General features: G+C 40.9%; 1 protein-coding gene across 1 annotated transcript in view; it reads right to left on the bottom strand.

The window, feature by feature from the left end:
* CNTN3 (contactin 3) overlaps positions 1-27,679 on the bottom strand; it is a 98,981-nt gene that overhangs the window by 48,212 nt on the left and 23,090 nt on the right. Inside the window, exons 2-3 of the mRNA XM_050312898.1 lie at positions 25,532-25,667; positions 72-167 (exon numbers count right to left, since the gene is read on the bottom strand). Of these exons, the coding sequence (XP_050168855.1) occupies positions 72-167; positions 25,532-25,589 (154 nt within the window). The 5' untranslated portion in view covers positions 25,590-25,667. The remainder of the gene's footprint in view (positions 1-71; positions 168-25,531; positions 25,668-27,679) is intronic.

Genomic DNA, 27,679 nt, shown 5'->3' with positions numbered 1-27,679 from the left:
TCTCTCTTTTGAATTTCCAGGGATATTCCACTTGCCCATCAGCTCCAGCTGAAGCCCAGAGGGTCCCTTACCTCCTGCCCTGGGGGCTGGTCCACAGAGCAGCACGACCCCCTGGCCCTCCCGCACCGACACCGCGCTCCTCATCTTCGTCCTGGAGCTCTCAAGGTCTGTGTTGGGAAGAAAAAGGTGATGTGGATATTAGGAAAGACTCAACAGGCAGGAGATTCAAGTTCTCAAGTCCTGATCTCGCATCCCTTGTGGAACTAAACCCAGCACGTTGGGTGGATCAGCTGCAGAGGTGTCTGTTGGACACCAGGGAGGGTGACAGAACTGGGACTGAACTGATTTGCAGCAATATAATTTAACAGATCCTATGGCTAATTTTGTTAGGCTTATGCTACCCTGATTTTCATAACCAAAAAGCAGCCCTTAGGGCAAATTAAAAACAGGTCCTTAAGCCACTGCTTCTGCAACCAAGGCTCTGATGAAAACAGCACCAAGATCCCACCGAGCTCCTCTAACCAACTGTAAAATAACAATGACACAGCTGAAAACAGAGGTGCATCTTTCCAAAGAGAAAAGGACAAGCAGAATCCCTTGGAACACTGCTAAGCTCTGGAGAAAGTAAGAGCTTTGCACCTCAGCATGTTGACCCTGTAATCCACTCTGCTTGGCCTCAGGCCTTTGCCATCATTTTAAGCTGTGTAAGTGCCACAGGATGTCCTGAGCTGGAAGGGACCCACAAGGATCGAGTCCAGCTCCTGGTCCTGCACAGGACCATCCCCAAGAATCCCACCACGTGCCTGACAGCATTGTGCAAATGCTTCTGGGGAGGAAAAAAATGCTACAGAGTTTACATAAACGCAAATTACTTTATCATAAATTTATATTAGCTTTCCCTCTAACCACCAACTCAAGATCCAACAAAGTACGGCCTCATTATACTCTTAAAATAAGCTAGATTTAACATGCAGAACAAACTGAGATTGAGGTTCTACACTAACAATGGCTTTTCCATGAATAAACCATATATTTTTCCATAATAAGACCAAAAAGAAAACAATTTAAAAAGGTCCATGTTTGTTTATAACCTTGTACAGGACACTAACACACAGTCTTTAAACAAGGCTGTCTTTATAACCAAGTGTAATAGCAGCAGTGAGTTGACAAACAGTAGCTATTTTCCCAAAATACAGTATTTTTTAATACTGAAAAGCAACAGCTGTTACAGTCAGAACGCTGAACAAGAGGGATTAGAATTTCAATGCTTCGTTTCAAAAAAAAAAACCCACAACCTTAATGCTGCAGCAAGATATTGCTGTGTTATCCTTTGTTACTGCACACAAAGTTCACAGGAACCTTTCCTAAAGGGGCTGTTTTCAGCTTTCCAAGTGAATTTCCATGGAGGTGCATCTCAGGATAAACTGCTGGACATGAAGTGGAAGCCACATACAACCACAGCCAAATGAAATTAATTTCAGGTCTTTTAAAGCACCTTTCTCTTCCCCCCCTGCCCAGAGCATTACAGGTTCATCAGCTGTCCCAGCAGAATTGCCCTGAGTCATGGAAGGAAGAACCAAGAGGTGACAGCACCCCTGTGGACACACACTATTCCAGTACAGGATGAAAACAGCAATTTGGACTTTAAAATAATACTTGTTTTGGTAAAATTTATGCATAAAATTAATTCAGACCACATTTTTCCCTTTTACATCACAACCACTGGAAGCCATAAATCTTATGCAGTACACAGAATTTCCGTAACTAAAATAAAATGGGTTTGCAGAGCTTTCCAGGCACTTGTGTTTTATGGGAAATACAGACCTTCAGAAGCTCAACAGACCCTGTGGGAATGGGACTGGGCTGGGACATGCCATGGGATTTGGAAGGCACATCCTCATTATCCCACAAGCAGCCAGCTCTGTGGTTTGAACTGTTCCAGTGTTGTACAGTAGAAGTTATTAATCACTGATTGCAAGTGAAAATTGTTGTCACGGGGTGAAAAAGGTTTTGGGAAACAAGAAGCAACAAAAAAATCCATCTGAAAATGAAGAACATGAGCTGTGCTACAATAAAAGAGTAACTTTTCACAAATCAGCAGAGAGCTCTTCATCCCACCTTCCAGTAGGACCAGACTAATCACAGGGCTGCAAAAATATCCTCCATTTATTTATATACTTCTATATTCCCTTTATACACTGTCTGGCACTGCTTTAAACATAATGGAAAATCAACTGGCAAAACAAGAGTCGAGTTCTTTATTAGCACCATACAATGAAATCTAAATCTCTGCCCTTGGAAAGTACTGGGTGCTTTTAAACAAGATGCAGGTCTGATTTTCAGGTGTTTCTGTGGCATATTCAGAGTACTGAAGCTCAAAGCCAGAGTTTTCTGGAAGATTATCAAGAGTGATTGTTTATCCTTGGGCTTTCTTTTGTTAGGCTTTTGTTTGGTTGGTTTTTAATAAAGTACCCTAAGCACAATAACACCAGGGAGCAGAGCTGTACCTTCTGACAAAACTGGCCATTGCATGAACTCATTGGAAAGGGACATTCAGTCCTCAGAAAACTGGCAGGGTAGGTAGAATACCTTAGAAGGTGGGCTAATTAATGGCAAGGCTTGTTTATTTTTACAGATTTGACTTTTATCTCTGAGATCAGAGGCTCTGATCCCACTGTCTCAACAGATAAAAATATAGCTGGAGACAAAGAACCAAGATTGGGACAGGACAGGAGATGGTTTTGAGAAGTGATGAGTCAGAACAGGTCTGGCTTTTCAGTGCCCCATGGGATGACAATACCCCATTGTTTAGTTTGATAAAAAAGGTCAGAAACACATATGAAGTATTTCTGTATTTCATCTACTGAACTACAGACTTTGTTCATCACCAGATTTTTAAAACTTACCTACTTCCTCAAACTGGTCACCAAAAGAAAGTGTTTCCATTAGTTTCTCTTGCCCAAATCTTTTTTCTTCTTACTTGCATTTATTATGCCTCACTTGCAATCTCCTTTCATCTAAAATGCAGCCACTCATGGACAAAATTATCAACTTTATTACTTAACTCTACCAGGCAAAGGCTCTAATCATACCACTGAAAAGTATTTTGGTAAAGACATTACAAAAGAACTGACTTGAAGGAAAAAAATTTCAACTTCAAAACCAATCTAGAACTGTGTAATTTGCAAATTAAATGCTTTCATTGCCTGTTTATAGTTTGCCATACAGAAGAAAGTCTAAAATTAGCAACAGAGACTTTCTGACTCCTGAACCAGCATTTTCTTCTCCCTTCCCCTGCTAATACATATATTTGCCTCATTGCTTTAGCACCAAGTACATAAAGTTATATCAACTGAAATACAGATGCCATTGCAATAAAATGGAGCGAGAAAATGTAATTCAGCTTTATTGAAAAGCCTTTGATTCTGCCCCAAAATGAGAACAAGGAAACACGTTCCTGCCCATGCAAACAGCAAGGATGTGAAAACTCTGTATTCCACTGGGATCTCTCCTTCTGTTTAATAAGCCAAGTTTTAAAGTCTCAAGCACTGAGACTTAAAAGTTGCTCCAAAATATGGAGCTGCTGCAGACACACAAACTCATGCTCATGGCAATGCTGAGTTTATGTCATATTTTGCCATGAAACCTGTGTGGTGTTTCACCTCTAGACACACAGGAACTTCCTAAGATTAGCAGACACTGCTGGAAACTATACCAAGTAATCACAGGACACATTCACTGTGAGAGAATCAGGTTTCACTTTTCCACTTACTTTTTTAATTTTTTTTTTCAGGTTTCCAAGCCCAGCAACACCCAAGCATTGTATTACACTTGTACCAACTGATGTTTATTGTCAACGTAAGTTTATTAGCAACTCTACCATGTTTTGATAGCTGCAGAACAAGGATTCCAGCTCTACAAACATAATTGTCCCTTAAAAGCCACAAAAATATTTATTCTATTGCTTCATTAGACTTGTTGTTATTCAAAGCTGCAGAACTTGTTAAACATACTTTATTTAAAAATTCTGTATTGGTAGGATGTTCAAGTACCTAAATGAGCCAGACAACCAATTCTAAACTGTTTTCTTGAGTAGGTAATTCTGAAGAGGGGACTCTGTTTGATGTCAGTCCATAATGAAGTACTAATTCACAACCCACTTGCCCTGGTAAAAGTCACATTATTAAAAAGAAGGGGTATTCCATTCTCTCAGCTCTTAAGGACAAACAACAGCCTCTGTGTGTTGTAATACCTGTGTTAATAATAACAACTACTGGAGAAAACAATGTCACACAAATTTGCTTTTTTAAAAAGAACTAAAAGAACCCATTATCAACAACATAAAACCCCAACAAACTTCACCACCACCACTTAACTCATCTATATCTGCACAAGCAAGCCTTGTTCCCCACCACTCTATACCCCAAAATTTGCTATACCAAGGTGTATCTCTGTGATCAGGAGTTCTGTACTTCTTTAGACAGGATGTACACTTGGCATAATTAAATTTCTTAAAAACACCTGTAGAAGGATATTTGGGATCCACAGCCTGCTAACCCCAACACGTGGGCCTGCAGTGATGGCAGCACCAGAAAACAGCACAAGTGAGACCTTCTGCTGCCTTCCCAGGGTCCAGGGTTCGTATTTTGAAATACTGCTCCTGTTTCTGCTCACGTTACATTTAGTCCCATCAGCAGAGCCCATCTGAGTGTTTCCTGCATCCCTAAAAATACGCCTAATAAAGTGCAGCAAAGCTCTGTTTAGAAACGAAGCAACCCTTCAGGTTGTTTCCATCACACGAAAAGTTGAACATCCAATAGGTGAGTCATGCTGGGATCAACAGGCTGCTGGAGCCAGGTGCAAGGAACAGCACAAAACACCAAAAAAACCCCTCACAAATCTTTTTAACTCTTCACACTCTGCCACCTTCACCTGAGGTTCGGCAAAAAAAAATGAAGCAGGAGAGAATTAAATGCTCTTACACCAATTAAAAGAAAATCACTTAAAACTTGTGCAAAAGTGTGTTATATAAACAGGAAAAAAAAAAAAGCTAAAAATAAATTGGCACAGGTGTATCAGGCTGTGGTGAACAGGAGATGCCAACATGGAAAGAGGTACAAAAATCTGCAGTAATGAGGGGAAAGATGGATGGGGAGATAAGAGATGAAGCACTTTGTGGGTTGTGTGGAACTAAAGGAAGAGACCAGACACAGCAGAGATAGAAAAAAATAAAATTTAAAAAAGCAGTAAAGGAATATTAATAGCATAAATGTTGAGTCAACATCTGATGAGCAGGAAGTATTTCTTTTTAAAGCAGGCTTTGCACTGGCAAAACTGCACTGAAAGAACTGGGGAAAAAAAGAGCCCCAGCGTTACCAGGGAAATGCATGTTTTGAAAGAAAAATGTTCTCCAATAGGTATTTCCAAAAATATGCCTTTCATAAATTCGTATTATCTGAGAATTACCACTCAACTCAAGGCAAACACAGCACTGAACAAAGCAATTCAAGCAATTGGAGAAATATCTCAGAGGGAAGGATGTTTGCTCAAGGAAATTACCCTACAGTCGACTTCTCAGATACAACACTGATTTTTTTTTTCTTTCCCCCCTTAACACTTTCCCAAAACAAACCCTAAGAACATCCTGACAAACCTACTAAGCACAAACCCTCATGACCACAAAGTAGGTTTAGTGTTGAAGAACACCAGGCTATTCACATTTTAATAGTTAAACAGATGGCTAAAGCTCTGCCAGATCTAGGTCTAATTATCTGAAGGTTTGTTTATTTATTAAATATGCAGCAGTGTTTCCAAAAAAGCCTCTCCTCAATAAATAAATCACTGAAAGCCATCCCACAACAGCTCATTTTTTTAAGCACTGGGAACATGCTGGTGACAATGGTGTTTTTTTCCTGCTACATCATCTTTCTCAAGACAGGGCACTTTCCTTAAAAGAAATGGAGAGATTTCCCACAAATGGTACAAAATATAGCTGTTTTTTCAGCAGAAAGCATTGTCAGGATAAAGGTAACCAAAAATCTGTCAGTCTCTCTTCATCTCCCCAGGTATGGAGCACCTGGCAAAAAGCCTCCCTGCTCTGATTAGGGCCATGTGGACTGTAACAGATGTAATGATGACAAATAACAGACACAGCAGATGAGTGAGTGTCCTGTCAACAGATGTTCTGCCACAGCTGCTGCTTCACACCCAAAAACACACTGACTTGTTAGTCAGCATAAAAATCCCACATTCACACGCCTTCAAAATATTTGTGTCCTCATCAAAATATGTGTCCTACATGGGTTGGGCAAAGTAATTCTGTTGCTTGTGCAGTGAAACAAATCATCTGCCCACCCAGGAACTCCAACAGTGGACTAATCTGCCAAGAATAAGAGATCAAACCCTAAAGCATGACTTACCTTGCCAAAATCACCTCTGCCATCTTCTCCAAAACCAGCTGGGTTTCATCTCCAGCTCCAGCTGCTGTTCATTATTTTTAACTGGACCCATTAAACATTAATGGCTTTTTATTTTTTTGTGTTTATTTTAGTAATTCTCCTGCTTGCTGTTTCTAAACCTAAATAACATGGGGCTGTCAGGCACATTATGCCTCAACTTTTTCATAAAATATGCAAGGAAATTTAGAGAAGATGACTCTTTCTACATACATGAATTCAACAACCCACTTGAAATAAGCTGTAGAGGGGATGGAGTGCAAGGACAGATTAATACTGTAACAAAAATAATATTTGCAGAGGAATTGAGAAGAAATTAAAACTTTTAATTCTATTACTGAAGATGAAAAATGCAGAGGCAGAAATAAAAGCAATCCATTTTCATGTGGGCACATTTGTCTGATTCACAAGTAGAACAGTTATTTCACTGTATTAACTACTCACATGACAATTTTAAGGAAGAGGCAAGCGAATTTTCACATTTGACAAATAAAATATCTCAGGCTTAGTATCCTGAATACAGCATTTGGTGCTGACATTAATTGCTTCTGTGATGTTCAAATCCACCATTTCTGAATCAAGGATATAACACACTCTCCTCTTCGGGTGCTTCACTCCAACCACAGCAATATCCGAGTACAAAGATGTCCCCTCAGCATAAAACAGATTCTGGAAAATTGCTGCAAACATTTATGACTATAAATCTCTAAGGTTACTAGCTGGGATTAGACTACATTAACAGGCTCAGAAGGACAGGAGAGATAAGAAAAATGATCTATTTCCATCCAGGCACCGTAGAGCAACACTAAAGTTGTAGCTTAATGGATGTTCAGGAGCACATCAAAGCAAACCAGAGCAGATTCTGTTCATTCCCTTTACAGTATCAAGAAGTGGCTAAAGCAGATGGTCTGTAGTTACTCTCCTTACAGACTTTAGGGAACAGGAATGCAGTGAGAGGCATTTCTTACCGTGATGTCATTTGCAGCTGACAAGCAAAACGGGTATTTTCTGCTGCAGATAAGGCAGAAGAAATGAAAGCAAACCCACAGCATTGGAAGCCGACAGTGGAGATGCTTAAAACAATAATGATTTGCCAGGTCCACATAAAAACAAGAAAATGAAGAATATAACTTTATCTCTAGGAGACAGGACATGGGACAGTCCACGTGGCAGAATCATTTCTCGAATGCTGAAACCAAAGCCAAATGATGAAGTGTCCCCAAGAAGCCACATCCCCGACCTGAGCACAAGCACGAGTTGTTAATTATTTAATGAAAAGCTAAAACCCACTGCATAACCTAATTCAGTGTTCTTGTGCAAATATATTACTCTGTAGTCCCTAATAAAATTAAAAGAACATACTGAGGTTGCAAACTCAATTATTGGGAGGTAGAAAATGCCAGAATTAAGGTTGCCTAAGATCACAGATATTGGCTGAGGATAAGACAAAAGCCCAATCAGTAAGATTTCACCCATGATGACAATTCACACCAGAGTTTCCTGCTATTAAAGCAGCTGGTTTCTTGTCTGGAAACCTCTAAAGTGGTGCTGGTGTCATTTCTCGGGTAGGACAAACTCAAATGCTGGAACTGTTACCAAGTAAGTCCTATTTCTTTTTTTTTTTTTTTTTTAAAGGAGTTTATGCAGTAGTAGGGGAAGATGTTGGAAAATTCTTTCACTTTAGCACAATGGTGTTTGATCATTAATGGTTAGTTTTGTACCACACAGAGTTTAGTGCAAATGCCAGAGATTGATGTAGTTTTGTGTTAACTCCCTACACCTGTGACTAATAGTCTTGTGCCAGTCAGTGCTTCCCTTTTTACCCACCCTAGTGATTAATATGGACAAATAAATGTCTTCTGAGAACAAAGATTGTGTGCTGGACTAAAGATGGTAAGAGAGATACCTCGTGCCCTGACCCCATACCTGAGACACTGTCAAGGAGAAAAGATTCATCAGAAGATCTGGTCCAATAACAGGAAAATTTGGGCAATGGGAAGTTCCCCAAACAACCACCAGAAACCCTCAAAAGATCCTGACTTATATCCAAATAATTCCACAGAAATATTTAGCACATATGCATGTATCCAGGAAATGCAATGAGTGTGTAGTGAATAAGTAGTAGTTTCATGCCTAAGACCTGATCCCCCACCCACCCAACGCTGCAAAGTCTTGTCAGCTTTCTAGCCCAACAAACTGGTTGCAGAGTTTATTTTCTGTTTTTCTGTGACAGAACCAGATTAATTGATTTAGAAATAAAACTCCACGTAAGTTCCTGCAAATGGGATAAGGATCAACACGGAGGTTACCCAGTGAAACTGTGCTGCGACACCCAGGAGACCACAACAGATCATCCAACAGTTCCTGCTGATCTTCCACCTTAAGACATGAATGACCTGTGGCATAGCTCACTGTCTCAAGTCTGAAGTTCTGGAAGCACTTTCACCCTACTGAAGAACCACTCTGTTCCTCCCAGCAGCACAAACACAGGCTACAAAGCCGAGTCAGGGCAGGGTCAGCCTGGATCTCAGGAGAAGGTTCTGCCCTCAGACACATGATGAGTTTGTTGGGGTGTCCTGTGCAGGGCCAGGAGTTGGGCTGGATGATCTTTGTGGGTCCCTTCCACCTCAGCATATTTTGTGATTCTAAGATTCTAATCAGCCTGACCAGAATGACAAAGTTTACCCAATGCAATCAAGCCAAAATTCCACTTGCTCTGTCACACATCTACTTCTGCCCCTCTTATCCCCTGTAAAATCAGGACATGTGGTAGAGCTTCAGCCAGGGCACAAAACCTCTGTTTCAATATTTAATCATTGCTCTGACCCAGATGTAAGAGAGAGGCATTTAAAAACCCATCAGTATAATCCCCAAGCAGATAACAAGCCCCATGCTTTGGTTTACAAAAGCAGGAACAATAATCATTACACAATTAAACAAGGGGGTAAAGAGCTGACAGAATTGCTTTTGGTCTGGCTCAGGCTGAACTGGGATCTGATATTGTCTGGAGGAAGAGCAGGAGACCCTTGCACGCATGACTTGGAATAAATTAAATTCATTACACAAAGCAGTGATTTGGGATAAGAACTCAGTAACTCGATCTACTCGGTCACCTTACCCAGTGACAAATCGATGGCAGGCGGGGGTGTGGAGACAAGGGCCACGCTCTGCCCAAGTGTCTGGGGTTCACTGGGCTCAGCTGCAATGCAGAGCAGCCCTTTGCCAGCCTCCAGACAGACCCCACGGACACTGGGATGGCAGAAATCAATTCCACCCTTGCCCTGGAGTCAGTAAATACTGGAGTCTGAAAGGATGGTTAGGTCCTACAATTTCAGACAAAACTCAGACCTGGAATCTCCAGGCAATTTTTTTTTTTTTTTTTTTTTTCAGTAGAGAAGGATTTATTATGAGGCAAAAAGGTTTCTTGAAGAAACAAGATAGTAATTCCACTGAATCCCCATCAGGAAAGCTCAGAGAAAAAAATACAGGATGAATAAGATGGAACTGGCTTAAGGAGAGGCTACAGTTACCTTAAGCAAACAAGAGTTATGCAAGAAGATGAAAGGGTAAATAAGAGTAGCACGTGTTATTAGGAGCTGGAGTTGTGAAATACTAGGGAGAAAAATGCTACATTTTGTTAACCAAAGAAGCAGAAAAATTCCTGCGAAAAGAATCTGAAATAAAACCAGAAGGAGAGATGTATTAAGAAATCAGAGATTCAAAAACAGCTGAATGCAAAGGAGTGTAAACAATCGATAAGAGAATGCAAAACACTACCACTGAAATCAGACTTTTAAAAATCAAAAGCATCATATCATACACTTATTTGATACTCAGTGAAGCCTCCTGGCTCATCACACACAGGAGTTCAGTGAGCAGATGAGAAACTGTGGCAGTGCAGAACCTGCCTCTACACCAAGAAACCCAATCAATCACTGACTCATTTGATTGTTTAACTTAATTACCAGGTCAAACAGCGGCACATACAGTAGAAACAGTCAATATAATTCCAAATCATTGGATGTTACAATGACAGTAAGTTCATAAAGAGAAGCTGCACTCAGTGACATGACAGAGCTGGGGTTGGAATCGATGGCCCCAGACACCACTTTCAGACCATCATCTCCAAGAGCTCATTCTCAACATCAGTTCTGTGAGATCACAAGGCTGTAACTGCACTGTCTGCCAAGCACTGACACTGCAAACATTAATATGAAGTTGTGTGTGTGTGTTTTTTGAAATGACAAATGTCTGTGGACGAAGCACTGGTTGAACTTCAGACCTCAGTTATTCCCATGCATCATTAATGTTTAAACCTGGCTTAGCTCACTTTGGGTGAAGAGGTTCTGACTTGCTTATTTCCATGCTAAGTCATTTTAGAAGAAAAACTGGATAAGCTTTTTGTAAAAGGCTATAAAAATAAACATACTGAGGAAACAAATGAAGGCATTTGAAACTCAGGTGGTGAAGAGGGCTTCCACCCAGCTGGTGAGTTCATCTCTCCAGTCTGCTCCAATCCCCAAAAAGCCAATCCAAACACGCTATCCAGGAGCACTTTCTGGTTTTGCTTTTCTTGCAGCAAGAGAGCAAGTAAAAGAAAGCTCAGGGATCATTTGAGCACATTAACCTCCCTGGAAGAGAAGGGAACGAGACAAGATCTTTAGAGAATTGCATTCTGTCTGCCTCTGCAGTAATGGCATTACACTTGAATGAAAGCAAAATTATGTGGAAGACTGTTGGTTTACTGAAGGGTCAAAGAGATGACAGCTGTGGCAGGCGGTGGTAAACCTTTAATATGCCATGATGTACCAATGTGCACATCCTTCAGTGGGTGAATAAATGTGGCTGAACAAGGGATTACACCTGAGCAAGCAACTGCATAGATTAATAAATTCAGCATCGGGCCATTCAACAACAGAGGCTGCGGGAGTGGAAAAAAAACTACTCCTGAGAAATACCTATCTGTTCTTCTGCTGCTCCATTTCTAAAAACAAATACAATCCCAGTGTTGTTGCTGGAGAGAGTTTAATAGATTGAGACATGTACATAAGGAGAAAACCCCCAAAACACAGTGGGACCTCAAATCTTGTTGTTGGTATCTAAGCAGAATCGTTACGTGACAGATGCTCCATGTGCAGACTGATCCCCAGCCTAAGCCAAATTGCTCCTTGCAGGGTGATGTAATCCTCAAAAGTATATTGTTAACTACAATTTAATAAAAAGTCAGGGACTCAAAAAAATACAGTTTCATAAAAAGACAGAGAGATGTCTCGCTGCGCAGGGCCGAGAGAGGTAATAACAGGAAAATAAAATCAGGTACTGCATCTCTTCTCCTAAGTAGGGAGAATTTCTTTGGTTATTAAATGAGACTCCAAACAACCCCCAGCCTGTGCTCTCTGTAACTACTCACTGCCATATAGTACAAGAAACACGACACAAACACATAATCAATACAAAAATAGCAACAGAAGCAATGCAGGATAATAGGAGAAGTTGTGCAAATTCCCTTGCTTTTGGTATTAAGACGCCTACTTTGCTTCCCAATAAACATCAGGAAGCAAAACACGCAGGTTGGTAGCAAATCAGAGCCTGGGAAAAGCACATTTAAAGTAAGATGATACCCAGTGAAGACATTTAAACTGCTATTCTAAATCCCCCCCTAAATCTGGTATTTCCTGTGTTGCAGCCATGGGTTACTTCAGTCAAAATTTACTATGTATTTATATATTCACTGAATGTGAGAATAACTCTGCACATCACAAGACAACTGTGCTTGTTACAGAATGACAGGATCATTTAGGGTGGAAAAGACAGCAAGTCCAAGCATCCCCCAGCAGTGCCAAGTCCCACTAAACCACGTCCCTAAACATCAACTCGTCTTTCAAGTGACCTCAAATGCATTATCTGAAGAACAGCACCTTCAATAACAAAGTGTCGTCTAAGACCAAGCCAGGGCACCCCAGACCTCAACACAGATTGTTAGAAAAGCATTCAGTCTACTAAATTATCAAGTCAAATGCTCTAAACATGCCAAGCCACCCATCCAAGCCTTCCTTATTTAAAGTTCCTCATTATACGCCTTGTAGCAACGCTGGTTTTTCTACAGCAGAACTTGGTGCTGTAAAACACAATCCAAGTCGATATTTTAAGTACATATTTCAGTTTGAGGAGGCTCCAAATCCAATATTTTATTAGCCATGAAGGGTGGAGTAGGACACAGACAGCACAGATGTGTTTATGTCACTGAAAAGGGTTTTTTTATGTTTGATTTTGTAAGTTGTAAAGCCATAGTTGGAAGATCAAAGCATTAAATTCCTGCTGAACATTCCAATCAACATCAGTGGGCTTTAGATCAGGCCCTTAATGGGGTATTAATGTAATGTAAGTGTTTTTAAGTATTATCTATATATTATCAGTAGCATGTTAAATGGGCTAACAAGACCCCATTAGGGTGATTCTGACAAACAAAACAAGGGCTGAAATCCTTTCCTTCCTTAGCAATGACCTGCTTTGATCCTTCAGTGAATATAAGCTCTGTTTTTCCAAAGAACCCATATTCCAGAGGTTTAAGAACAGCCCCAAAGTGCAAAAATCCTCAGGAACGTCACCACTCTTCTTACACAGAAAAAAAATGAAACCAAACACACACACGCACACAAATAAAATCTACAAGAATTAAAACGAAAATACGTTTTTTGTTTAGAGCTTTATCAGGTGGGGAGGTGAGGAGGCTGCACAGGAAATGCTAAACTTGTTAGTTATTTATAGAAATTCTTACACCTCCACAATTGAAGGCAGCAATTCAAAGGCTCCTGTTAAACATTTCAGAATTTAGGCATCAAGCCTAAATAGCTAAAAATACAATGGATCATACCGGTGTCCATTGTCTCCATGTCATTTCACACATTTATTATATTAAGCAAGTCCAACCAAGTGAAATATTTAATCTGAGAAAAAGATGTAGAGAGATGGAGCAACAGCTGCTTTTTTCAACCTCATTTAATGCCTCAAAGCAGCAGACAGATGCACCTGAGCATTTTGGACAAACTGGGATCTGGAGCCTCATCCCTGTGATACAGAGGATTCCAAGAGCCTCAGGATTCTCCCAGCTGTGGGACCACTGGTCATGGACCCCAGGCAGAGGAGATGGACACAAAGCTGGGGGTCAGCACAGCACCCACCTAAACCTCTGCTCGCACTCAGCTTTCTCGTCAGAGATTCCAAGTTCCATGAGGAGCAAAATCATGGCAGGTGAAGACTCACCTTTGCTGAAAGAGGCACTTTTCCCAAGTTATATAAACCATAAAGTTACAGGACATTAGGTCTGTATTTTTGGCTGGGTACGTAGGTTGGCCCACAACTTTTCCTTAAATAGTTATGCTCACACAACTTACTAAAACAGCAGCAAAGTTTTAGTCTTCATGAAAAAACTAAACAGAAAAAATGATGAAATAAATAGCTTTGGGGAAAAAAAAATTTCTCTCTCTTGCTCCAAAATATTTTTCCCTTCTTTCCTATGCCAAAAAGCCTCTTCTCTGCTCTCTCCTTGCCACACTCCCCTTCTTCACAAGCTATTCATGCACTAGCTTTGAAAGATAGTAAGAGACAAGCAGATTTACATCAAAAAAATGAAGAGAGATAAGGTTGCTATGGGAATAAGAAGACAAAAACTGTTACTTAATCCAACATAAAAAGGATGAGAACTGGAGAGAACTCAAATGGAATTGGAACTGTCACCCCACCCAACGAGGTTATGATCTGAAACAACTGTTTTTTCTCCCTCATTTCCTCCTATGCTTTTATGTAATTTCATTTTCTCATCAGAATCTTTTCAGAGAATACAATATTTCACGTTAAGATTCAAAAAACTTTAAAAAGAGATGAATTAGAAGTAATATTTTCCAATATGTTGCTCACTGCTGTCACTCACTTGTAAGCTCTCGGAAAAACTGAAATATGCCCCCCGTGCAGCAATGCTATGGATGCAGATCTGAAATTTTAGATGACTCTTTAGATTTTATATATCAAATATATATATTAAAAAAAAAAAGATTCAGCCATGTAATTTCCTTTCTTTAAACTACAGTCTATGGCCTACAATAAAGTTTTACACAGGCTAGTAAGCAAATTCAGATTTCGGTTTTTTTCTTCCTACAGCTGCAATCAAAGGTAATTCTTATAAATTCTGAAAGCAGAAAGAACTGTCACAAACCCCCTATCCCCAAAAAGTCAAGGCTCCATTAATGTCAGCAGTTTATCTCCAAAAACACTGTTTCTTATCAGCACTTGCTGGAATCGCTTCCCAGCCAGCACAAAACATCACGGAAAGGAATGAATCTGTCCCATTTTAGAGCTGTTGATACAGGATAAATGTTTCTTCTCGCTCTGAAAAGTGTAGGGAAAATGTCTTTCCTTCCATTACACCCCCCAGAGCTGCCTTGACTCATTAAATAACGGCCCATATGATCTCCCCACACAGTGAGCCTTAAAAACGAGAAATGTGATGAAACCTTAAAACACCCAATCCATAAAGTCCCTACCCATGGATGATGTCTGGTCATAAAAACCAGAAAGTAATCTGCAATGAACTGGCTAAAACCATTTCCTGAACAGGCAGCACAGCTTTAGAAAACCAGCTCTTATTTGCACCTGAGCTTGTCCAAGCTACACAAAGGCCTCCTAAAAATGACCAAGCAGCAGATTTAACGCTCATTTAAGTTGCCACTGCGAGATCTACACTGGGGTACATTCACATATATTCACATCAGAGTGCATCAAATCCTGTGCCTGGTACTTAGAGGCTGCTCATGTCACAATTTGCCTGTTATCTTCAATATCAAAATTTGCCACTGAGGTGTTTATCAACAGCAACACCTTTATCTGCCACCTCCAAGGTACAGGAGAATCCTTCACTGAATCCAGTATTGAACTATTTGGGGATTTTCCATATTGCTTTCAGAGTTATAAATAGTTGTATGAGGAATCAGGATAAAATGTACACTAATTACCCTTGACTATGCAAATTAAGCTATTTTTAATTCAGGTTTAAACCATTTTGAAGTTCTCACTGCACAACAACCACCGAAGGCAAACGAGCGCTGTGTTTTTCTTTGCAGTCCTTTGCTCCTTGCAGCACACAGAGCACCCCAAGTTGCACTGGATTATTTTGCCAAGCACATGCCCTGTGAGCAAGGTGTGACTCGCAGCTGCCTGGGGACAAAGTGGCATTTCAAGCCTCTCCAATCCACAACTCTGGAGGGGGAGCACAGGAGCAACATTTTCCGCTTCTTTAAAACGGGATCCTGACATACTCCATTGTCTCTGCCAAATAAAAGTGATGCTAGTCCATTGATTCCTCACACAGGGTACTTTTTAACAAAATGACATTTATGATATGGGAACAAAGCCTGATGTGTATTTGGGACAGTGTGGTAAGTCTCAGTTTTATGACTCTTTTCACACAGACCCCCCTGGGACCACACAAAACCTTCTCATTATACTTTTTCCTGGCAATTTGAATGGAAATTTGAGTCACCTGCACAAGGTCGCAGCCATCACTGCTCCAACTCAGGTCTCCTCAAAGCCCTGCACCCTTTGCACCAGGTTAATCCACATTTCTGTGTCCCTACCCCTGGCAGGGGGTGGAACAAGATGATCCTTAAGGTCCCTTCCAACCCAAACCATTGTGTGATTCTTATTTTACACCACAGGAAAACATCCAGTTGGCTTCAGCGTGGAGTTCTTAATTTACAATACATAAAGCCCCATCTCACCTCCCCTTCTTCATTGACTTTCTGTTCCCTTCTGTTGGGAGTAAAATACTACAAATACACACAGTGTCTGGTCCAAATAAAGTCTTTTCTACCTTCAAACGTTTCTCCAGTCAGTTCTCAGCTCCTCAACATCTGAGCCCCAACTATGGAAGAGTGAAGGATAGCCAAGCACAAACACATTTACCTACATGTCATCTTCTTTCTATTCCAAGACAGTAAACACCACTTGCCTAGCAAAAGGTCTGCTTTCCTGCCCCAAGGCACGGGTTTGAAATGCCTCTGACTCTCGTTAAAAGACTCCTAAAAAGTCAACAAGAAAGTCGTAACTACTTGTTCCAGCCAAGAAGGAGAAAAACATCATGCTACATTAGACAGCTATATTTTAATATTCTGTTTATAGTTATGGAAATCTGGTTCGTTTTAGCATCAATAAGTTCTGATTGTGCTAATCAGACAAGAATATAAATGAGCTTTTATTCACTTAGGTTTTCAAACACGTACAGTAAATATGGTGAGGTTAAGCTTTTGCTTTACAATGTTGTGTTATTTTGTACTGAAAAAAACCCAGTGTGTAAATTGTGTTCTAATCCCTGATAAATACTGATCCCTGAAATCTCATCACTGATATGTACATCCTGTATTGGAAAAGCTGAAGGCTGCTATTATCCCACTTGTTATTGCACAAGAAACTGAAAGGTTAATTATGGCACAAATAAAGCTTTTCTCCAAAGGGACAGCAGCCACATATTGAAAAATCACCAAAAATTAAAAACCTAGAGCATTCATTTTGAGCATGATCGTAAAGAGCAACAACAAAATTCAGAAGAGTTTCTACTGAAAAGCTTTTTAAAATACAAAACAAAGCATTTATTTTCAGTTCAGCTGTTTTCCTGAACATCTGCCAAATTATTCAGCCTTAGATTTCAACCCAGTGTACCTTCCCTGGTTTTCAGCTGTCATTCACAACTGCTTTAATCTGGTTTTTTTTTCCTCTGCAGGGTTCTGAGCTTCCCAAGGAAGGGGCTGATGCAGACTGTGCTCTGCACAGCAAATCTCCTGAAGTTCTTCTCCCTTGTCTTCCCTCCCCAGTGCCTTTCACCTTCCCACTTGGATAGAAGAGGGTTTCCTCTTGCCATCCTTGGTATCTACAGGATGATTCACCTGCAAGACAGTGATATCCCAAAGCAGTGACATCCATGACTGGATCTGTTTTGTAGGAAAGAAACAGAAAATTAAAGGTAGCACCCAAAATCCCAGGAACTCCCTGACTGGGTGAGATTACTCATCCATCTTGGACATCAGCAACAGCAGTGAGACACTTCCCAAGGCACCCTAATCAATGATGGCTGGACAAAGCAAGCCCAGGGTGCTTCTGTCTAACATCAAAAAGCCAAAGAAACAACGGGATTTCTCTTCAGGTAATAAGTGATAAACTCATCTTTATTTCACTACACAAAGCAGCAGAACAGGCAAAACAGCCAAACTAAGCTTTTAGCTCTTCAGCAGGGAGAGCCTGGCAAATGCAGAAGAAATAACTTCAACAGCTGCTGTTGGAGGACAGGGAAGAAGAGACAAGCTGATGCTTTGAAGAGAGATCCCCCAGCTTGCAGAGCCTCTCAGAGGCTGCTGCTGTTGTCCCCTTGTACCACCTTGGGGATGGGATGGGAGGTGGAAAAATCCACTTCCAAGACCTCATTTCTTCTGAAACTCTGCCAGTATTGGGCAACCCAAAAGCACCTGTGGAGAGGCTCCTGTCTCACCCTTGTCACAAGGCAGGTGTGCAACATTCTAAGGGAAATGAGGGAAAACTGGGAATCCTCAACAGCTACTTTCTCCAAGTTGTGTGGGACAAGAGGCTGAGGTAACTCAGCAAATAAGTAGCCATAAACAAAACACCAGGCACTGATCCACTAAGACCTTCAGCAAACAGAAGTTCTAAGGCAGGAGGAGTTATCACAATTCTTACTGAATAAATATTTAGCTTGTGGATTTGAGCAAGTCTTCTGCTGGGGGTTACTATTCAGCGTGCCCAAGCTCCATAACCTTTTGCAAGAAATATATTGGAGTTACTTGCTCCATTATGCTGCAGTTTAAACTCCAGTAGGCAGAAGAACCATGAAAGTACAAATGTATGGCCTTCATGCTCAGTAATATTTGCAATAACAAAATTTTACTGCAGGATAAAGCGCATGAAAAACCCTTCTTGGTAATTTATGTAAAAATCAGAATTGCCACTAGCCAGAACTTCTCCACTGAAATGTCATAAAATCTGCACTAAGCTTAATTAATGAAGAAAAAGATGGCATTTGTCTTGCTGAAGTGAAGCATTAATTGTCTGAAGGTGAGGATTAAGCTTTAAGGTTAGACAGTATCTGCAGCAAGAAGTAGCTGCTTTTCAAGAGAAGGCTTTCTTCAGCTTGCAAGATAAAGCAGAAATCGAGGAGACTTTTCACAGGCATTTAAGGTCTCTCTTCAAAAACAATGTTAATATCACAGCATTTTCTGTACTTAGGGAGTTAAATATTGTAACTGATAAGAGCACACCCACCACAGCAATACAGACTGGAAATGCACTGAGCCTGGGGAAAGGCACTGCATCATTAACAGCCTTTCCACAGCCTTGCACAGCTCCAGCTTTACAGGCAGCTAACAAGAACACATGGAAGATCTCCTGAAGGAGACTATTTTCCTCCCCTCACCTAATTCCAGGTGAGCAGATTAAAAAAACATCGTTCTCCGTTGCTGCTCATTTTGCCCTAGTGCTAAAAAGTGAGAAGAAGCCCTAAAAAGCCCTTATCCTAAATGGGTGTGCTCCACTGGCAGGCTGAGAACAGAAAAGCTTCCAGTGCTAAGGCACAAGTGCACAAATCCAGCTGTACTGAACCCAAGAGCTGCAGAGGAAGGCGGAGCACAGATTTACACTGGTGTGGAACCAGGGGTGAAACTGGGTGTGCAATAAGCTCCCACCATCTGCCAGCTCCCAGCCTGCAGGTATCTCCAGCAGGACAAATTCCCTGCCTCCCAGGCTGTGTGTCCTGTGTTCACCATCAGAGACTAGTTAAGCTTGACAGGACGTCAGGCTTAAGTGCAAAAAAAGGAAACCTCTAACAGGTGCCCTTGCAGATTTACTCCAAAAATTCTGTTTTCTGTTAACAGGGGCCTGAAGCACCAAACAATCCCAAGAAAAGCAGAACTCGAAGATTGGTTCCTCATTTAGGAACTAATTCAATGAGCAAAGCAGATTTTCTATCAGTGTAATGAATCTTGGTAGCAACACACAAGCAATCACAGCTAAGCAGTTCTGACAGTCACTACTGGCATAGATGCATTATGACTATACATGTCTAATGCACAAAAAGGATATTAATATTAATATGCAAACCCATTATGCATTAAGATACACACTGGCTCTGTCTGAAGGCTGTAACTCTTAATGAAAACTGAATTCTAACAAGAGCAGCAAGGGATGATATTTATTTTTTTTTCTCTACAAATGGATTCTCACCCCTACAGAAACCCCTCACCATAGACTAAATCAAAATTATAGCAGGTTTGTAAGAGCTTTATCTGCTTTACTCAGGGGAAGGTATTGCTGGCATTCTGCCAACGTCCAAAAACCTATACTAGGAATTACACATTGATGCCAGCAAATAAACTGCTACAGTTCATCAGAACTGCACTGACAGGACAAGGGGAATAGCTACAAATGGACTGAGAGCAGGGTTAGATGAGACACTGGGAAAAAATCCTTCCCTGTGAGGGTGGGGAGGCCCTGGCACAGGTTGCCCAGAAAGCTGTGGCTGCCCCTGGATCCCTGGAAGTGTCCAAGGCCAGGTTGGACAGGGCTTGGAGCAACCTGGGATAGTGGAAGGTGTCCCTGCCCACGGACTGGATAAAACTTAAGGTCCCTCCCAAACCATTCAGAGAGTCCATGGAAAAGTCAAACCTGTCTCCAGTTACACTGGACACCAGAACAAGCAGGAATATTGTTCTTACCACATCCTGATATTTGACATACAGAGAAAGTGCAATGACAGTAAGAACTGAACCCATATCACACTGTTTCCAGCAGGATTCCCTTCTCACTTCAAAACCAATATGGGACACAAGATATAAGGGCAAGGCAAGAACGTGCCCATGACCCTCTGCACATGCACAAGCAAGTCCCTCACCCCCCATAAAATTGTATTGCAAGTGCAGGGATCCAAGAGTTCCCTCTGAAGAGGATATTTCTACTTTCCTCTGGCATGATCTGATCACAACAACGCACCAGGAAGAACACAGAAGGTTTGTTTTCATGCTCATTTTGGAAAATAAAGAAAGAATCATGCTTTCCAATTTCATAAGTCTCCTAAACTTAATACTAATAAAGAGAAGTGTGAATCTTACACATGACATTGCTGAGCCTGAGGGTTTAACAGTTTATTTCTGTATCAGACTGAGAAAACAAAATGAAAAAATGAAAATGAAAGCAATAAAAACACCTGAATTGATACAAAGAAATACATTTAACATGATCTAGTTTTAAACTCAAATGGGCTTTTGAATAAGGAATTAAATAGAAAACCTCCCTGTTTACAAATTTGAGTGTAAACTGACAGAATAGGAACCAAACTTCAATGTCCAAACAGTTTCTCCATATTATAAGTGTTCTGGCTGGAGTTTTTTTGTTTTATTTCCTTTGTTTGTTTGGTGGGTTTTTTGTTTATTTGTGGTTTGTTGTTTTGTTGAGGGTTTTTTTGCCCAAGCTTGCAAGGGTTGGAGGAAAAGGTTGAATTTAATGATGATTTGGTTTGGTTTTCTCTATTTAAATAAGACAGAGTTAGGAGACACTGTTTGTGGTGGCAATGAATTACAAGCTTAGAAGAGAAAGTTAGTCCAAGTGGTGTCTCCAGGTCTCACCCTGGACACCCTGTTTGAAATGTGCCCTTTCATCTCCTGAAGGAGAAAAATTTTATGCATTTACACGGACTTCTCCTTGTTTCATTTCTTTGAACTTCTTCTTTATTCAGAGCTTTCCTTCCCCTTCAACCATCCTTCAAAAGTTGTTTTTTCCTCTAAATTCTCAGGAGAAGCTTTAAAAACATACCTTTTTCCAGGGGAGAACAGAGCATCAGTTTTAGCACTGGGAAATGATGAGAAAGCAGAATGAACCTCTGCCTGTGCCCACAGTGGGGCTGCTGTGCAGGACTGGGTGAGCCCTGAGGCTGCTGCAGACACAACTCCCCCAGAGCTTTCCTCCTCCTCTCCAGTTGAGCAGGAAAATAAAGCCAAAATTAGCAAGAGTAAGAAAAGGAATCAGGAGAAGTTGCAAGAAGTTACACCTGGAATTAATTCACGACTTCACCCCAGCTCGCAGCTTAGTTCTGCACTTCAACTGTTCATGTTGTTTTGCATATTTTATTGGCTTCTATCTTTGAAGTTGCTCTTCAGAGTAATTTAAACACAATAAGCTAAAGCATGTGTTTTTTAATTCCTTTCCTAACAAGGCAGACATTTTGAAACTCCACATCTATATATATATTTAATGCTAAGTAATCACCTTTTTGGTCCCCAAGGTAAATGGCCAAGAAGACCACAGCATCATTAGTCCTGCAGATATAATCACACATCAATAAACAAAGGCCCCAGGGCCATTGTTTTTCTTTCATTAGATGCTCTCACATTCCCCCCTTTGATGAACTATGAAGATTCACATCAGATAAATGAAAAGCAATTCAATATAGGACACTGCAATAAGGGAACCAGTTTGAAATACATTATCTGCAAAGACAGAGAGTGTCAAGGTTTATAAGCCAAGATCAGTATCATCTCCATTTCTGCAGCTATGAAGTTATTTCATAACACTGAACTGCAGACAGGTCTTAAAAGAACTGTCTTTTTGCTTATAAGCAGAGAGTAAGAAAAATTGTTTTCTATAGGGAATCACAATACCTGCTGATCTATCTTAATAACAGGTTAAAATAATATTCTCCAAACTGTTTAACAACTTGTTTTCACATCTAGAGCATGCTCTTACTAAAATCTGGCTTGAAATCAATTCAAGTACAGGATTCCCAAGTGGATTTTAGAAGCCTGCTCTTCCAAAGGTCCACTAGAAATATTCATGTAATTGAAGCAAACAGGTAATGTTAACACTGAGCACGTGCCCAGTCCCCAAAATATCAGGAGATTCATATGTCAGGATTGAGACCTTCTGCAGGGTTTTGAGTGAGATGGGTTAGGCAGCTGGAAATGCTCAGTTCACACTGTTCAGCAAACTGCATCTGGCTCAAAGTCATCTCTGCCAAGTGCTGCCTGTAACTCCCAACAACATTCACAGGGATGGCAACTGCACAGCTACTTATCCATTGTGGGTGCTCGAGGCTTCCAGGCAGTCCTGCTCCACCAAGCCATCTGGCTTTGGGAAATATGAAAAAGAGCTTTTTTTGCTTGACTTCTCGCTGGTCCTCCAACCTACCAACTCCCCGTGGCTACCGAGCTGACATCTGGCAGGTACCCAAGTGCAGAGATGACCTGAAACACGTGCAAAGAAGGGCTGGGAGGATGAACACGGGAAGATGAGTCTCACAGAAACCCAGAATGATTTCCACTTGAACATATTAGCAGTGTTTTCCTTGTTAGTGCAATGGTCATTGGAAATTCAGTGTTCCACTAGTGATTAGCTGAAAACCAAGCATTCCTCCATGAGTAAACTCAGTGACAGTCAATGCCAACTTTGCTGTTGAAAATATTCACATCAGAGATGTGAACTGGGGAATCTGCAGCTAAATCATCCCTTTCATAGTGTCTCTTTTTTCACAGTTATATTTGCATGGAACTACAAGTTTCTGACTAGATATTCTTTCAGGAAGACAGTTGGTACACTTGGAGTTCATACAGCTTAACATAAGAAACCTTCCCATCATCCTGGATCTTTAAGGCTTCTCCACAGGCAGCCAAAACAAAACTTGCTTTCATCTGTGTTGCTTTTAAATATAACCCAAAAGGACTGAAGTGACATGAAATAAAAATGCAGGAAAGATGAAAGGATTTCAAAAAAAAAGTCCTTCAAGAGAATGAGTAAAAAATATTTCATCGTGAAGAAGGAGGTTCTGTCCCCACAAACCACCACCAAGGTCTCAGTGAGGACAGCAAAGCTTTGGGGGAGTCCCACCAATAGTTCTGCAGATGTTGTTGTTCACACTCCAAACACTGGTTTGGGACTCTCCAAGGGGTGATGTTCACAGATTTGTCCATATTATTGCTCACAACACACCAGCAGTGCCTGGGAGACAAAGAGAGCTCCAGGGTCTGGTTGTTACCTCGTGTAGTACTACAAAAAATTTCCCATTTAAATAAAGAGCAGATTTAAATTCAACACATGAAGCCAGAAGATTTCTATGCTTTGCAATTTAAGGAAGGGACAACTTCAACAGGGGTAAAGTGACTGTTGTTTTGCAAAAAAAAAAAAAAAATTGACTGTATGATACCTATGAACAAAATATTGGTGTTTTAGCTTTAGCCTTCCCCTCTACACCTGTAGCTTAGATTTTTGTCGTGATTCAAAGTATAACTTAAATTGTACAAATCAAACTAAAACCTACAGCAAGATAAAATTATTAGTCCTTATCTTCCTTACCTTGTATCAACTGAAAAACCTGCAGAAAGACATTATTTTTAACAGATTCAAAAAACCAAGCCCTTTTTTAGCATCAATACTCATCTAACACTCACATAACCACAAATATAATGAAATCATTCATTCTCCTGCAAATAATGTGCAGAATGCCATCACCAATAGACGTGATTTACTGCATGAAAACTATTCATACATCTTAGTTAAGCACTGCAATGTAAACTAACAAAAATATACAGCAAATCAAAAGAAACAAGATCTTAAAAAAAAAACCACTGGGTAGACAATGATTTTTAATGTTTGGATTTTACCTGAAGTTTTACATTAGAGATTCAGAAGTGGGTACACACCTTCTGCAACAACAAATTGTTTTGCTACATTTATAACGCCAAATTTTGCCACTTCTGACATGGCAGAGGTTAAGTGGCCTGGTAAGTAATGCCCCAAAGTTAACAGAGATGCAGCAGGGGACATCAGAGAGTGGATTTCCATACCTCAAGTACTTTAAGGCTATAAACACATTTTTAACTTCAGGTGTTCCCAGCTAACACAGGGTGCTCAAACATCACCCTCACACAGAAGCACTAAGAAGAGAGCTCTGCTCCCATCAGTTTAAAGGACAGAAAAGCAAATCCCTTCTATTTCAACTAATAATATAATTTGCTCACAGCTGTGTTTTAGTGCAACTCATGCAGGAATCCGACCCTCCTGGGCACAGGAGGAAAGAAGAGACTGGCACAGCACACGCTGCAGCATCACAAGCTGATCACAGCCAGCTGACTGCACGGCCCACAACACAGAAATCCTTCCTATCCATCCCTGCCTTAAGAGTCTTGCAAGGAAAAACGGTCCATTCACAAGAGACCTTGGGAATAAACCATTTGATTCACATGCTACAATTGAAGTACCACCCTCCTTCCCAAACAGGGCATTCAAGGAGGGAATTTGGGCACTGTCCTGCTCTTGGCAGGCCTGCCACTGCCAACAGGCACAGAAATCACCAAGAGTCCATCCCTGAGGACAGAACAGGGGCCTCTCCTCTGCCCCTCACACACACCTTGGCATTACTGGGGATGCTGAAGCAGAACAAGTGCTGAAAAAAGAGATGGCCAAGAAAAGCCTGGGACTTCTGCTGCTGTGAGCGAGCACTGACCTCGATAAGGAACAGAAAAGTGACTCTAAAGAGCTCATGTGGCACCAGAGAGGAGACCTGAACAGCACCACAAGCTCCTACCACTGAGAATTGCCTGGCATGGCAAGAACAGCAAAGCTCTGAACTGCTGAACTGGTGCAGCAGTAACACAGTGCTGCTTCTCAGGAATAAATCCTGTTCCAAAGCAAACAAAGTTTTGACAGAAGCTGCAGGAATCCTTCCAGCTACAGCAAGAATCTGAAGTTTCCAGCTACAGACAAACACATATTGCAGCTCTTAAGTCAGTACTACCAAGAACATCTTTAATGCATTTGAATATCTTCTGCTTGCCCTGAAAGCACATCCTGATGCAGTAACTTCAGTTCACTCACTTAATATTTTGTATTATTTAAGGTACCTATTGCATGCTTGGTTTCTAAACTCTACATAACATTTGCATTTCAAAGCCTCCGTGGTTCTACTCCTCAAGTGCAGATCTGGAATCTGGGAACTTACGCCTACTTCTGAAACAGAAGTTAGAGATGATTGTTACCTCCAAGGCAGCCAACAAACGATACCAGGAGCAGCTGTTTCCACAGCAGCAGCATCATCTTCAGCCTCCTAAATTCAGTGACTCTGGTTCTCTCAGGGAAGCTGTGGGTTTAGTCTTTCAGGTGGCAAGGTTTAACCTGTTGAAAGAAAAGCACAAAACTGAATCCCTGGATGATCTTTAGGAACTTGGCTTCCTCGTTAATGGTTCTAAATAAACACAAAGTTGACAGATCCTTTAATGTTCCTCTTTTTTTCCCTATGACTTAATCCCCAGCAGAAGGGTACACAGATACATCACACTTAGGTATACAAGGTGTTAGAAGTTACATATTCCAGCAGGAGCAGAGCTGACAGGTAAGTTGATTTTGCAGCTCCTACTTCCCACCAAGCTCCAGCACTCATTTATTTGTAAGATACAGTGGGTTTAAAGGGACAGAGAGTACGAGGTGCAATCAGACACAACCAGCAGCTCAACACACTTGTTAGAGAGCAGCTTGTGCTGCACTGGCCTCGTACACACTGTGCTGGCAACCACACAACATGTGCAGGAACTGATTTAATTAAGGCCATGTCTAACCCATCCTTTTTTTTGATGCACTTGAGTGTGATGAGCTCACTGATTTGGTTTTAATTCTTCTTCAGACATCAGGATCAGGTGCAATGACGGGCAATGAACTAATCTGCTGCCACTTCTCCCTCTGTCAATGGCCAAATGATTAACCCTGTGCCAAGGTCTACTGGCCTGGGTATGACATTGTTATTTCACTTGTGGGTTTTTTTTCCTAAAAAAGCTTCACAGTAGCTTTTCTTTAGCTGTATGACAACTGTGGCCTCTACATTCTTTCTGTGTCACTTCCACAGCATCCTCTCTCTGCAGAGGAAGGGGAGATGGGCAGTACACAGAGTAGATTAAATGATTCCTTCTGGAATTAGTCTACAGATCAGTGCACAGAAATATTAAGGTCAAGAAAGCAACTATTAGCTCTGAGGAGCCAAGTCTGAGATGTCTGAACTTGATGTTTCCATGTGAACTGCCTTTTACATTAGAGCTAAGTTTTTGATATTTCTGTAAATCAGGTGTTTGAATTTCAAGCTAAGCACCTCAAAAAAAAGAAGAGTTCATACAGAGTGTCTGCTATGATACATTCCCAAATCATGATTTGCCAGAACTTAATCTCCTCCAAACACATCACATGGCCCAGGACCATCCCCAAGAGTCACACCACGAGCCTGACAGGGTTGTCCAAACTTTTCTTTGGCTTTTGTTTGAGTTTGTTTTTTTCCCTTAGCAAATCAAACCCACAAAACACAAACCCAAAAGGAAACCAAAACAACCAAAAAAAAAAACCACACACAAATAACACAAAACCCAAAAACTTCTTGTTGAAACCAAACACTTGGGAGTTGGCCATTCCCTGTCCCGAGTTTCCAAGGGCCATCTGCAAAGCCTTCCCCAAGGGAATGTCATCCATGGGCATCCAGAAGAAGGATCATCCAAACATCCATCCACACACAACCCAGGCACTGCAGCATCCCAGGACACCCTCAGTTTGGGCTGCAGTGCCAAATCCTGCAGGAGCATCACCATCCCAAGCCCATGGAACTGAGATTTTCCAGCTGCAGCTGTTTGCCCTGAGCGGTGAGGACAAGCCAGAAGGGCAGGAAGGGAAAAAGGGAGGAGGTGATGCAGGAATATTAAAGTAGGTCATTCTTATGTGTCAGATTTCTTGCAAGGAAAGGGGAAAAAAAAAAATGGAGAAGCTAAATTAATTTCGTTTTGTTCTTTAAGTGCTCTGGGCAAAGCAGAACGTGATAGATCCATTTCAGGCCAGAAAAAACCTGCTTTGGTAGAAGCTAAAAAAACCCTAAAAAATTGAAAAGCTTTGTGGGTATAAAATCATAAAAATACATCCCAACCTCTGGCTGCATTGTATTTTAATAAATTTTAATATCTAAAAGAGAGAATGGTAGTTAGCAGCTAACCTTGTAAGATTTAAATGACTTTAAACACTTCATTTTCACTCTGTTCTGTAAGATTTTGCTAATCTAGGATCTATTCCTGAATACCAACATTTCATTTTTAAAGCATGACACTTAGCAGTGTTCAAATTCACAGCTTTAAGCCAGATAAAGGTATCTTTATGCTCCA

This window comes from Myiozetetes cayanensis, unplaced genomic scaffold (genome assembly GCF_022539395.1).
Source record: "Myiozetetes cayanensis isolate MyiCay16 unplaced genomic scaffold, myiCay2020 scf18, whole genome shotgun sequence".
NCBI classification, from domain to species: domain Eukaryota; kingdom Metazoa; phylum Chordata; class Aves; order Passeriformes; family Tyrannidae; genus Myiozetetes; species Myiozetetes cayanensis.
The sequence above is the reverse complement of the archived record's forward strand: the minus strand, read 5'-3'. Positions and strand labels throughout refer to the sequence as shown.